At 34.9% G+C, this 15,262-nt stretch overlaps 1 protein-coding gene across 6 annotated transcripts in view; it reads right to left on the bottom strand.

The window, feature by feature from the left end:
• The window catches only part of ACSS3 (acyl-CoA synthetase short chain family member 3), a 142,090-nt gene that overhangs the window by 51,624 nt on the left and 75,204 nt on the right, over nt 1-15,262 (bottom strand). For all 6 annotated transcript variants that reach the window (XM_082350744.1, XM_082350747.1, XM_082350749.1 and 3 more), the window contains one exon: nt 1,074-1,225. In XM_082350744.1, coding sequence (XP_082206870.1) covers nt 1,074-1,225 — 152 coding nt within the window. The remainder of the gene's footprint in view (nt 1-1,073; nt 1,226-15,262) is intronic.

Raw genomic sequence — 15,262 nt, 5'->3', positions numbered from 1 at the left:
AGAGAGAGTGAATAGAAATATAATAGAAGATTCATTTTATGAACACATTGTATGCTCATTTTATGAACATTTTACGTAAATCCAGATCCATTTTTTCATAAAACAAAAAAAAAAAGAGGAAAAAGAAACAAATAAACAAAACCACTGACCCTGCCCAAATTGAAATCTTCTTGCTTATATCTGCAATTGCTGTATGATACCTGTTTTAAACCCTTCTTGGGCCATAGCAGCATAAAATTCATAACATCTGGCATTTAATTTAAAAAATTCAAACTGACTTAATTCAAACCCACTTTTGACTTGAAGAAACTACAAAATCCATTTAGTTCATGATAGCAGTGACCTATTTCAAAAAGGTTCAATAAGATTTGATGTTGGAATCTGCCTTGAAGACACAAATTGCTATAATTATCTTTGAATATACATATCATTAAACTAAAATGAATGGCAATAAACCAGCACAAAAATACCTAAACTATTCAGAGCACATTATTACAAAACAATAGAAAAATAGTTTCCTTCACTCTTTCAACATAGGTAATTTGGACTATAGTTTCCACGTTTTATCTCTATAAGTGAAATCAAATAATATTTCCCTCTATTTAGACTATTAGTCTGTTTTCAAAAGACAGATGTTATATATATATATGTGTGTGTATATATATATGCATACACATACATGTATGTGTGTATATATATATATATATGCATACACATATGTGTATATATATATATATATATATATATATATATATATACACACACACACATACTCATTGTAAGTTACACTTAGAATTTTACTTTAAGGAAAATATATAAGCTGAGTAGTTTAAAAAAGAACTATTTTGATAAAATTTGAACAGAAATAAACAGGATATGGTATTAAAAAATATTCACAGTATAGTTAAATTTCCAACTATTTCAAAGATTTGTTTAGAACAGTCATTCTTAGCATTCAGAACCTTTGGCTCTTTCCATAGTGGTACTGCAGTGATAGAAAAAATATATAATGTTCAGTTATTCATTCTGATTGCAGTTTTTAATGTAATTTGCCCTGTGCATCCCAAGTTCACCTTGTCAGAGAGTACTGCTTCCCCAAGGCTGCCCCAGGGTCCTGTTGACGGATTGCTCTAATTGCAGTTGGCGCTGTAAACAAGGCAGCTACTCCATGCTCCGCCAGCACACGAAAATAAGCTCCAGCATCTGGTGTTCCCACAGGCTTCCCCTACAAGGAGATTCATTTAAAATGTCACTGGGTAAAATGTCTCATATTTCATTGACTGTTCAATACTTACACATTTAACACAGCAATATTAACAAAATGGGGTTTTCAACATTAAAACTATTTATCTTAGTTTTTAAATATTCCCATGTTCCATCATAAATAAAACAAACCAAATGCCCAGGCATCAGAGAGCCCATTTGCTCCAATACTGCATCCTAAAAGCTTTACAAATTGCACTTTTCCTTTCATAAGTTTTGAAAGATAAAGGACTGGAAATATATATATATATCACATTCAAATTAATAACATAAAACAGTCTTGTATTTTCCAAGCAATTAAATACATTGTTTTGTCTGGCAGATTATATGAGAAATGTGGTTGCTAAGAATTTCTAACATTAAACTTTTTTTCATGATCGCTATTAAAAGTGACAATAGCAATTCTCAAAATATATGAGAAGACAGAAAAATCTGGAATCACAGTGATTTCTGAGCAATGACCTTTTCAATTAAACGTCTCACTCCAAGAAAAGCAATTTCTAAGAATTTTTTTAAAAAATCCAATAAGATATCTCAAAATATGTAGGTTTTCCACAGCCTCAAAATGACATTATGCATGTTCAAAGGATAATCCATTCATAAAAATTTAACAATTTTTATAGACTATACAGTTCAAAATGACACAAAGCATTTTTTAACTGATGTTCCTGCAAAGTGGAAAATGAGCATGGCATAAATAAATCAGTAATTCTGCAAAAATTCAAAGTGCCCCATAAAATCTATGTTGGCCCAACCATATCCCCTCATTCCTCAATACATTCTCATCACTGGTACTTCTTCCTTTGTTTCTAAAGTCAGGTGACTGGAATGTTAATATATATATAAAATATATTTCACAGTCAAATCCTTTTGGAAGGGGTTGGGGTAAACAGGTTTCCTATTTTGGACCATTTCTTGAGACTAAAAAGTGTTAAAGTACATCAGGAAATTCTAAGAGATGAGTGACTCTATGTAATATTTCCTAAACTTTGTCCATATCCCCCATCTGAGCATCCCATGGACCTTGTATTCTGGAAAACACACTTGGGAAACACTGAACTATGGTAAGAAAAGGAAAGGAGAGGAGAGGAGAGGGGAGGGGAGGGGAGAGGAGAGGAGAGGAGGGGGAGGGGAGGGGAGAGGAGAGGAGGGGGAGGGGAGGGGAGGAGAGGAGAGGAGAGGGAGGAAGGAAGGAAAGAAAAAATTTACTAGAAGTCAACTCAGAGGTCTCCCCAAATAGAGAATAATAAAGGAGTGGATGACAATATGAGGCCAACCATAGCCGTTTAATAATTTTGATTCACTATCCACTTCTAATTGGATCTTTGCTAGAGCACTATTTAGTTTTTACATTTATTTTTTTAATAGTTACCCTTAATATTCTTTAATGTAGTTATATTTTCCTTTTTTTTTTACTACCTCTTTGTTATATTCTGTTGCTTCTTCTCGTGCTCTTTTAATACCAAAGAAGATATTTGTTGCAACTAGAAATTCATTTTTATTATCACAACTATTCCAAAACATCTGATTTCAATTTATTTCATTACTATCCCATACAGGTCAACACATTGACATAGTATAAAAAGCTGCCAGATACAGTCTGGCAACTCATGTATATAATTTAACTCACAAATTTTGAAGCCTTGAGCATATCAGCACTAACTGTACTATTTCTAACCAAGGGAGGTAAACATTTGACTTTTATTTCTTCAAATCTGTCTTAGGCACTGATCACCTTGTGCAGTAGATTGTGACTTTGGAAACTTGACCTCACCCACGTAAAAATGATTTGTCAACTGACCTTATGCAATTGACTTGCCCTGTCAATGCTGCCATTTTCTTGCCTGCTAAATAAGAATAAATCACTTTTCCAATATGATTCCGATAAGCTAAAAGCACTGAGGTAATATTTTAAGATGGTTTGACCTCTACTGAAGAATGATATTTTATAGCCAATTAGAGTTGAATTCCACTGCAGTGCCAGCGTCATGGGACAATGATAATATACTCACTAAAGAACGCTATTAGTGTCATAATGAAAATGCTATACCATAATGACTACCTACATGGAGGACACAGTTTGATGTATTTTACAGTGCCTTCAAATTAATTGTATCTAATGATAATGAAACAATAGTTAATTAGAAATAATAGTTAATAACTGCACTATACTTTTTATAGATAATATAAAATTGTTACTGTTGCAATTCTGACCCTGCACTCAATTTCCAGCAATATTACATTTATTGAGCATAAAAAATCAAAATAACATGTCATTACAATTAGGATACTAATGGAAGTGATGCATAAAAGCTCACAATGTTTTTTGTAAGTCAGTTGAATTAAGAAAGGTTCAATTGTTTTGTCTTTTATTGTCCATTCCTCAGAAGATCATTTGAAGCAATGAGTGATATTTCCTTATTTTGGAATTACATTAATATTTATATATTTTATTTTTTATTTTTTTAAAACTTCTATTTGATCTCAAATCTTGATTAAAATATAAGTTATGATAGAGCAAAGAAATTATTGTTCCCCAAAACAGCCTGCTGATTAACACAAACATTAGGATCTGAATGATATAAACATCTCAGCAAATATAATACAGCACAGAATAAGATCTTTCATCAGAAACCATTGTTTGCATACAAACAGTCATAATACATTAAACAGTGCTAATATATTCATTAATTTAATAAATACTTATTGGTCATCTACTATGGTCTAGACACTTTTCTAAATTCTGGGAATAATTATTTGAACAAGCCAGGTAAGGTCCTGCTCTAAGGGAACTTACATTCTAGTAATTGGGGGGGCGGGGGCGGTGCGTGTAGTAGTATTATTAAAAATTACATAGCAGGTGCTATAAGCTATTTTGTGTCTAATAAAGGGAGAGACTACAGTGATAAACATAGGACCCATATGTTCTCAGCATCTATCACCACTAGCAGTTTCAGAAAACTGAAGCAACGCCAGTAAGCCTCTTTCATTATGAACTCTAAATGCAGATGACTCAATGCCTTATTGATTTGATCCAACACTCTTCTCTCCTGCCCTCCTGCACATCAAAGGCTCATGTGCACACACAGACATGCATGCACACATAAGCAATATGACTCCTTTATAATGCTTTTTAAAAGTAACCAGTAACACACTAAGTATGCTGAACTGCTTGGAAAAAATGACACTGACTCCAGAACTTGCATATTCAGTAAGGGGCAATAGCCCCAAACCTATTCAATTTTAAAATAAGAAGATTCTAAGATTATAGGGATTTTTAACAAACAACATATACACCCAAAGCAGTAATGCAGCTAACTTAAAATCTCTTTAAAACTCAATCGATGTCATTACCAGTTGCTTTGATTCCCTGCCTCTAAACTAAAGTCTACAGTGTTCATTGCTGCCCAGAAAACAAAGGCAGAAAGCAATCCCTAAATGGCAAAGCAGAGATTATGAGCTTTCAGCTGTTATAAATCATGACTTTTTAACATCAGAGATTTATAAAATATCAACTGCTTATATTTATATTGTGGTTAGCAAAGGTACAAAGCACAGCAAACATGACAGTTCTCTTCAGATACCAAATATCTTAAAATTAACCTTCACTTAAAATTGTCTACCACTTACTGCTTCAATGTGTTAATATTAATGGACCACAGATGTAAGTTCAGAGTTAGAAAACCAGGTAATGCCTAGACTTCTCACACAATTTCCAGTGAGGTTAAGTTTTCAACACAGAAAAGTAGTGAAATACAACTTAAAACAAAGGTATACTTAAACATTAGAATTAAATTTTTGAGTAAAAAAAAAATTGGCTTTATTATTAATCCTATGATTTCAGTTTATTCAAGGCTTGGGGGGTCAATGGTACTTGTGACTTCTCAGACTTTGACATAAAATTTTTGAGTCAACTACAGTTTTTGCCTCTTTTTGTGGCAGGATTTGAAATACATTTGGTCTCTTTTTGAACACTACTTCTGAGAATGTCATGCAAGGCATGTTTTTACTATAGTTCTAAGGAGAAGACAGCAAAAATCCCTTATGGACTAGTTCTGAATTTCATTTCAGCATACAGGTGCAGCAGTGTCAGCTTATTTATCTAGGAAGGGTGATGAAATTGACAATAGCATTTGTTGAGTTCCTACTACATGCCTGGTATCAAGGGATGCAAGTTTGGACATGCAACATCTAAACCTGAGACTTGTTAAAACATAAGCAATTTTCCAGGGTATATTATTTAGCGAAAAAAGCAAAATGTAGAATAGTGTACATACCATTTGTACAATGCTGTTTGTATACAAAAAGAAAAGACACTGCTTATACATGAATGAACTATTTTAAACAAGAGATTGATTGCTTCCAAGTGAGAGAAACTGGACAGCTGGGAACAGAGGGCAGTGAGATTTGTGAGTTTTGAAATATGCACCAAGTGCATGCATAACCTTTTTTAAAAATGGGCTTTTTCTTTCCTGAAGTTCCTCTCTTGATAACTCACATTATCTTGTGCCAATTTTGAAAACATTACTGCTGCTTTAAAGCCAGATGGGATAATTGCCCTATGCCTTAAGACCCTCAGCCCTAAGAGTCTATGTTACTGTAGCAGACTCCTTTTTGTTTGTTTGTTTTGTTTTTTGTGAGTTTTTTTTTTTTTTTTTTTGGTGAAAAGGAAAGTTTGCTTTATTTTGGATGCTGGCAACCATGGGGGAGGAGGAGGGGCAGACTCCTATCCAAAGGCCAACTCCCCGCTACTGACAACCAGCGGTCAAGAGCTTTTATAAGGAGTTTTTTTTTTTTTAAAGTAGATCTTTATTGGAGTATAATTGCCTCACAATACTGTGTTAGTTTCTAGTAAAAACTTACCTATAAATACAATTTAATAACTAAAAATTTATATCGACTAACTCATTATTTACTAGAGATTTCCCATCATTCCATGGCCCTCACCTGTGAGAATATGCTTTTATCTTGCTTTCCTTCATCGTATCCATACCACCATCTAATTTTACTCTAAACCAGTGATTGTCAACCCTAAATGTACATTAGAACTTCTTGGAATGCTTTTAAAAGGTACCAGTGCCTGGTCCCCACTCCCTGAGATTATGATCTAATCTGCCTAATCTAATCTGAGATGGTCCCCACTCCCTGAGATTATGATCTAATCTGCCTAATCTAATCTGAGATGGTCCCCACTCCCTGAGATTATGATCTAATCTGAGATGGGGCTGGACAGTGTTATGTTTTATGTGTTCACAAAATAATTATAATCCACAGCCAGGATTAAGAACCAATGCCTAGTCCTTAGACATTAAGCATTACCCAAGGCTAGGTTATTTTCCAATATCCATCTGCCTGGTTACCGTACTGGATGAGCCTAGAATTTAACACTAACCTTTGCTGCTTTTTTCCATATGTTATTAATAAATAAGCCAATCAAAGTATTGGTAGAAGAATATACTGATAACTGAAATCTGATAATAGGAGGCCATCTACTGAGAAAATAATTGGAGAGAAATGCCTCATTGCTCCAAATTCTTTATGCCTTGATCTATAAACCAGACTCCAGCCTGGAGAGATATATATATATATGATTTGTAAGACTTAGTATGCTGAGTACAAATGCCTTATCTCCAAAGGTGGAATGATTAACCCCAGCCCAGCTGCTCTTTCTGTGCTTTCAAGAGACCTTTGAAAATTAAGTTTTAGTTTGGGATTTTACTTTGGTTGTATCACTGCTTAAAATCAATATATCTTTATCTTTTAAATGAAGTGTTTCTGACCTGAATTTCAGGGGGGGTTCATAAATATTCTGATTTTTTTTTAATGTGTATGTGTTCATGTTCCTAGGGAGGGAAGTCAACTGCTTTTATCAGATTCTGAAATCCCTTTCATAACCAAAATGTTTCTACATATATCCCTAGGTTTCTAGGCAAAATCTCTTCAAAGATTTTGTTTTGCTCTGAGAAACAGCTTGGATGAAGCGAGAGGGCAGATGAACAGGTAGATATCATATCTTCTCCACAGGGTAAATAAGTTTCCCTAGTCCTACCCTTTTAATCCACTTTTATCAAAGGGCTACAAATAGTCTCAAAAACCAAACTTAGTGGTCTACCTGAGGTCCCCAACCAACCTGTCTTCTTTTCCCTCCTATTATTTTGATTATAAGAATTTGCCATTTGTGTAAGTCAAAACCAGTCGAATATCAGCAATTTCACCTGGTTCAAATTAATGCTTTCTATAAACTTGTTATTTTGACAATCCCTCTTCACTATCTCCTGTGGTAGATACCACAGGGATGCAATTCCTCAGGCTTGAGTCCTTGCCTTTCTTCAGTTAAGAAGGACATGCTCTAGCTTCCAGCCTGAAAAAGTAAGATTCCTCCATGACTATATTAAGGATGTGTATGTTTATCTATAACTTCATCTAGATCTATCCCTTTTGTACAAACTTTCACCTGTAAGATGAATAAGGTCTGAGAACCTAATGTATAACATAGTAACTACAGTTGATAACACTGTATTATATAATTGAAATTTGCTAAGAGAGTAGAACTTAAACATTCCCAACGGAAAAAAAAAAATTAATATGGGAGGTGATGGATGTTTTAATTAAGTAGATGGGAGGAATCCTTTCATAATGTGCACATATATCAAATATCCTACAATTTTACTTGTCAATTATATCTCAGTAGAGTTGAAAAAATCAAAAATAGATCTATTGCTTTTGTTTTGGTTCTTCCCCTGCCTTCTCCCATCTCTAGAGTTGACCATACTGGGCCTTGTGGTGATCCTACCCCCAGTGAATAAACCACTGCTTCTACCTTGGTCATAAAAATACTAAAAAGATGCTTACCCCCAAAAGTATTAATGGCAAGTAAATGAAGCAGAGCAATGGAATTGGTAATTCTGCAGACCCGGTGCTGAGCTAATTAGGGACTCTGACATATTTACCGTTCTCAGCAGTCAGAGAGCATTTATCACTAGGATAGCTGGTAGTTCAAGGCTTCTAGCAGGACTGCTTTCACCTCTGAATTCCTCCACGCTGATGAGCAATCACTCTGCTATCCTGTACTAGAGGAACAAATTCAGGTTTTCTTTACTCATAGTGAGTAGTGAGACTTTGCTGTAAGCAGAGAAATTAGATGGCTTCTTGCATTATTACCCTAACAGATTTCTGCCCAGAAAGTAAAGTGTGGCTATTCCGTATGTATACTGCTATTCAACCTGAGGCTGTACAAAGCCTGACTCTTCCGTACATCCAATAATTTACGAGTACAACCTTCAACATGCTCCTATTTCTCCACGTTAAAAAAAAAATGAACACACAAATTTTCTCAGGAAACTGCTCTGATCAGGGTGACTAACCATACCCAAATTGCCAAAGTTCTCTTCAATTTTTGTCCTACCAGACCTCTCTCTGTAGCACTTGGCCCTCCTGATCCCCCATCTTCTGGAAAACCTCCCCTCCACTGGTCTTCAGGACACTTTTCTGATTCCTCCATCGCCTCTCCAATTTCAATTTATATTGCTTTCTTTTCTCAGTCTTCACCTCTCTGCATATCTTGATCACCTTAGGGACTTAAACTATTAACTCTTCTACATCTCTAATTCTGAAAGTTCTTCTGAGTTTCAAACCTGACTTCCCCATATCATACAAATGTCTGCACAGCCCCTTTAAACTCTACATTACCAAAACTCCTCCACAAGAGCTGTTGCTCCCACACTACCGTACTTCCGTTGATAACTGCCATTAATCAATTGTCCTAGCTGAAGACATCAAAACTATTTTCAACTTCCTTTTTTACCTCTGTCTTACAATATCCACTTGACACTCCAACATCCTGCCTTTGCCTTAATGTTCAGATCACTGATACCCTGGTTCTGGCCATCTAGTTTGCAGTACTCAAGTTTCCCAATTGTTCATCTTAAGATTATGACTAGAGAGCACTGCCTTTGAGGCCAGAAAACCTTGTTTCAAATCCCAGCTCCATCACTCTTGTGCCACTGGTAAAGTTATTCAATGTCTCTGATACTCAGTTTCTACAGCTGTAGATCGGGATGCAAAAAATTTGCCCCATGGGTTTGGAGACAGAATTAATTAAAACCATATAAACTTCTTAGAGGAGTTCCTATCATCCAACACTCAATCCACAGTAGCTATTACTTGTACTGTCTCATCCACAAAGCTTTTCCTGTCTACTGTAGTCCTAAACTTCTCTTAAGGGACTAGTAGACAGATTTTTGAGCCAAGGTGGAATCTAAACACTGCCATCTACAAGCTATGTGACCTAAGGCAACTTATTTAATTTTTTTGAGCCTCATTTAGTTCCATCATCAGAAAATTGTATCAAAACAGATTCAAGAATTTATTGTAGAGTATTAATGGTTCAAATGTAATAGTTTCTGGAAATTTTTTCACATCTTCTATACACTGTAAGAAATTTCTTAGGTAGTGTCTCTTCAATTGGTTTGCTTTCTGTCCTTTACATTAATCTTAATTATTTGACTATATTGTCAGTGCTTTCAGTGCAAGGAGTGTATCTGATACATTCTGCTTCCCTATCAACCCTAGCAAAATGCACAGCTCACAATAGGCACCAATAAATATTGTTGATGGAGCTATGACAATAGCTGCACTTGCTTGTTCTAACATAAAACACAGGCACACAGAGAGAAAAATACACTCAGAAATAAAAATCTTTGAACAATTAGTCATGTGAGAAACCTAAAAGATGCTGGCATCAGCTTTACAATCTTTTCCAATTGAGATGATGAAATTATATAGCTGGGATCAAAGTAATAACTGAGTCATCATTTTTCTCATTCTGTACATACATAAAAGCTCATTGCCATTATACTAGATTTAAAAGAAAGAAATAACTTTCTATTATATGAGGAAAAAGGGAAAAGTCTCTGATGTGTGCCTATTGAGTGTATTAGTTAGCAACAATTGTGACTACTAGTCTTAAAGAAGTAACATACTCTATGCTGGAAAGAAGCATATCTCTGTCCTTGAAAAAGGGATAATAAAGAAAACAGGTTAATATAGGTGGAAGTGCAAATTTCTTGCAAAGAGAAGATAACTCTATATATGCAAGTGACAATTACATTGTGGAAAAGAAGCCTGGGAGGGGCTAAGAATTCAGAACATCCATGTGTGGAAAAATACATCATAGGATGTCTTCATGGAGGTTACAGATCCAGTGCAGCACAGAGCAGACAACATAACATTGAAGAAACACTGGGGATGATTTAACAAGAGTGTTCAATACAAAAATAATTTGAAAGTAGTTCAAAGAATTATCCTCAATATTCTCAAACATGAGACTTTCATACTGGAAAATGGCTTAACGTTTTGATCCATGTATATACAGTGATAATAATGTCTCATATTTTACACAAATTTATATTGTACATACTGTCATATTTTGTATATATTTTATACATACAAATACATATAATAATATTTCTTTGAAGCTTTCAAACTAATTTCACATACATTGTCTTATTTGATTTTTATACAAATAAAGGAAAGTATAGAGCTCATTTCTACACTAATCATTCTATAAAGAAAGAAAAAAATAGGGGTATCTAAACTCTTCCATCCTCCTATGAATTCAGGAAAAGAACATTCAGTAAGAGATTATCAAGCTGAATACTCTGAAGTTTTCAAAGACATATAGGCAGTTTAAAAGCTAGTAATGATAAAGCCCATCAAAAATAGAAGTGAAGGGTTATAAATGTTCGGATAATAATGAACCATGAAGTGTGTTATATTATTTGCAGATTAAAGACTTCAAGGCCACTCTCATTTCACTCACAAGTTCTACTCTGAAAGGACAGATCCTTGAGGGGAGAGACCACTGGGTTATTTTCCACACTGTTGCTCATTCTTCAAAGTTGGTAGGAGCAGGATCAACACATCTCTGTGTGCTGATTCCTTTGCCTGGCGCTTAGAAGAGAACTAATGGGCTCCAAAGGGAGTAGTCTCTAGTGTTCTGATGGCTGCTTCACAGTTGTGAGGACAAACACACTTTGAAAGAAGAAATGTGAGTACCTGAAAATTCAAGCATTACAATGGCCGGATTGCATGGGAATGAATGGTTAGTGTTTATATTATAGAATTTTATTCTGGGAAAGAAAAAATTCATAGTTTTGAATAATAATAGTAGCTTATAATTTCTAATATTTATTGTACAATTATATCCTGGCAACTCTCCTAAGGGATTTCAATGGATTAATCAATTTAATGCCATGTAAGAAAGGTACTATTAATAGTGATATTTACAGATGAGAAAACTGAGGCTGAGAACAGTTAAGTAGCTTGTCTGAGGCCAAATAATTAATATGTAGAAGTTTCAGGAATCATGCTATGGAAGGCTGAACTTCCATGCTTCCTCTCAAAAGTTAAAAATTTTCATTATTTTAGAATGAAACCTTTCTTCAGTAAATGCGTTTGGAAGGTGAGCATCATTCACTATGAAAAGAAATTGGAATTAATTCCAGAGTTAAAAAATTAAAATATGTTATCAAATAATATATTTATTCTAGAACAAAAAAAAAAACAACTGACTTGGAGAAGATTCACAGAAGTGCAGAGCTGGGAGAATACGTGTCAATTCTCTAGCTTTAATGATGAAGAATTCCCAAAGAGGGTGAATTCATTTGTCCAGGGTCATACAGGTAGATGAAGGCAGAGCAAGATAAGTAACATGGATATTCATATTTCCAGTCCAGTGACCATGCTACTACAACACAACTCAGAATCTTAAATCCTCTACTTCTTCTAACTAATGTGTTGCCTGAGAAGGCAGAATGTAGTACGTATCTTCAAAGATAATTGTTGAATTATTAACAGACAACCATCTGCCCTGGTTAATCTCGTGAGGATACCAAAGAGTTTATTGAAATGGCTTGCTGCTATGAAATATACAATTTGTGAAATGCAAACAAATATAAAATGAAAGCAAGCTTTCATTCCTTGATTTCAAAGAGACTGTTATTACATTAAAATGGCAATTGCCATATCAAGGTCAATTATACCAACTGGTTTATAATTTAACGCCAAGATAGATTTATGGCGACTAATAACTAATAATCCACTCTAGGTAATAACTAATCCAAATTGATTTCTTTTTTTTTTTTTTTTTAAATGCAAATTATTGATTCCTACTGAATCAGCAACTCTGGGGGTAGGTAGAGCCTAGCAACATGTGTTTTTTTTTACTTTTTTTTGGTTTGTTTGTTTATTTATTTATTTATGGCTGTGTTGGGTCTTCGTTTCTGTGCGAGGGCTTTCTCTAGTTGTGGCAAGCGGGGGCCACTCTTCATCGCGGTGCGCGGGCCTCTCATTATCGCGGCCTCTCTTGTTGCGGAGCACAGGCTCCAGACGCGCAGGCTCAGTAGTTGTGGCTCACGGGCCTAGCCGCTCCGTGGCATGTGGGATCTTCCCAGACCAGGGCTCGAACCCGCGTCCCCTGCATTGGCAGGCAGATTCTCAACCACTGTGCCACCAGGGAAGCCCTCTTTTTCTTTTTTAAAGTACAATCTATTTTATTTTGTGTTATTTTTATATACAAGCAGTTTTATATCATTTTTCTCCATTTACACCTTTGTTGAGGTGTAATTAACAAAAATTATATGTATTTAAGGTGTATAACTTGGTATTTTGATACATGTATATACATCATCAAATAATCACCACAAACTAATTAATATATTCATCACCTCACATAGTCACCATTTTCTTTTTTCTTTCTTTTCTTTGTGTGTGTGGTAAGAACACTTATGATCTACCCTCTTAGCAAATTTCAAGTATGCAAAACAGTGTTGTTAACTATAGTCACATTGCTGTACATTAGATCTCCAGAACTTAATCATCATGAATACCTAAAATTTTGTATCCCTTGGCCAACATCTTTCTACCCAACAGCAGAAAAATATACATTCTTCCCAAGTGCATACAAAACATTCTCTAGGATAGATCATATGTTAGGTCACAAAACAGTCTTTACAAATTTAAGAAAACAGAAATCATTCCAAGTATCTTTTCTGACCACAATGGAATGAAACTAGAAATCAAAAACAGTAAGAAAATAGGAAAATTCACAAATACATGGAAAATAAACAACACACTCTTGAACTACCACTGGGTCAATAAGGAAGTCAAAAGAGAATTTTAAAAGTATCTTGAGACAAAAAGAAATGAGAACACAACATACTAAACTCGTGGGATGCAACAAAAGCAACACTAAGAGGTAAATTTATAGTGATAAACGCTGTCAATAAAAAAAAAGAAAGGTTTCACATAAAATAACTTTACACCTCAAGGAACTAGAAAAAGAAGAATAATTAAGCCTAAAGTTAGCAGAAGGAAGGAAATAGTAAAGACTAGAGTAGAAGTAAATCAGAGAATGGAAAAACAATAGAAAAAATTAAAATCACAAGTTGATCTTTTTGAGAAGATAAAATTGACAAACCCTTAGCTAGACTAACTAGGAAAAAAAGGGAAAAGACTCAAATAAATAAAATCAGAAATGAAAGAGGAGACAATATAACGGATGCCTCAGATATTAAAAGAATCATAAGGGACTACTATGAGATGTTTGTCAGCTAAGCTGGTTTCTTGTTCAACCACCACTACCATTGTGGAAGCCTGGGTTCCATTGTACTAGGCAATTGAAATGTGTGTGCAAGATACATATTTGTACATTAGCACCCAAGCAAAGATAAGGAGAAAGACAGGACCAAGGAGGATTTGCTTGCCCTTGAGAAGAAGGGTTGGGTTTTGATTTAGCAGATGCCAGGCCTTCTGAAAAAGGGGGCAAATAGGAAATAGAAGAGAGAGGCCAGAAAACATATGAGTATAACCACCATTTACAAACACACACACACACACACGCCCTCATACACACAGCAGGTTGCTAAATTTGTTTATACATGAAAGTTCCTATATTAGAGTACTGTTTGTTACATTCTTCCTCTTTGACAAAACCTCTATACCAAGTATGTCCTTGTCCATATGTTGCTAGGGATAGGTCTGTTTCAATCAGCATGCATTAATAAAATAAATTTATAGAAAGGTACTGTTTGTTTTCTTCCTCTCAAAAATAAGGACTGAATTATTCATAATTGGTTTACATACTTTAATTGGTCAGTCCAACATGGCTTCCAGAATTGCATACATTAAATATGTCCAGGTCAATGAACAAAATTAAATCTTTGCTTATTAAAAAATATAACGGATTACTTAAGTTGCTCATGAAGTTCTCTAGTAAAGAGAATGTTAGAATTACTTTTTCCTCTCTCAGGGAAAAAAGTCCTTACTTACAAATGAAGTTGTTGTGGGTTTTTTTTCTGATATATTCATTCAGGCATTTATTTAACAAATATTTATTGAGAACTCAGAATGTGTCAAAAACAAGGCTAAAAGTTGAGACTTGATGGTGAGCAAACACTAACATGATAGCTTCCCTCTCAGAGTTCAGAACAGAGAGGGGCAAATAAATCAAAGGAGCCTATAAACTAATGTGAAATGGCAACTGTGACACAAGTCAGGAAGGAAAAACCCAAGGTGCTTAAGAGAGACTACAAAGATTTGACCTAGTCAGAGAGGTCAAGGGGGGCTTCCCTCAGGAAGTGACACTTGGCTGTTCTCTAACGTATAAGAGGAATATATTTCAGGCAACAAGTAGGAAAAGTACTGTAGCAGAAATGAGCATAAGAATAACTTCAGAAAAACAGGAGCATGTTGTGCCTTAGAAGGGAAGAAAGTGACTAAGATAGAGTGAAAGTCAACCCTTTCAAATGTTGAAAAGTCAAGTATGAAGAGGACTGAAAATGTCCATTGGCATCTGAAAAAATAGAGGTCACTAGGGAAATTATCAAAAAGCTGTTATTATGAAATGATGATGACAGAGGCCAATTGGAGAGGATTGCAGAGTTAAGTTCTAGGTTAGAAAACGAAGCTATTGGGTATAGGCAAGCCTTTAAAGATGAAG

This window comes from Balaenoptera borealis, assembly GCF_965194805.1.
Source record: "Balaenoptera borealis genome assembly, chromosome: 13".
In the NCBI taxonomy this organism is placed as follows: Eukaryota; Metazoa; Chordata; class Mammalia; order Artiodactyla; family Balaenopteridae; genus Balaenoptera; species Balaenoptera borealis.
The sequence above is the reverse complement of the archived record's forward strand: the minus strand, read 5'-3'. Positions and strand labels throughout refer to the sequence as shown.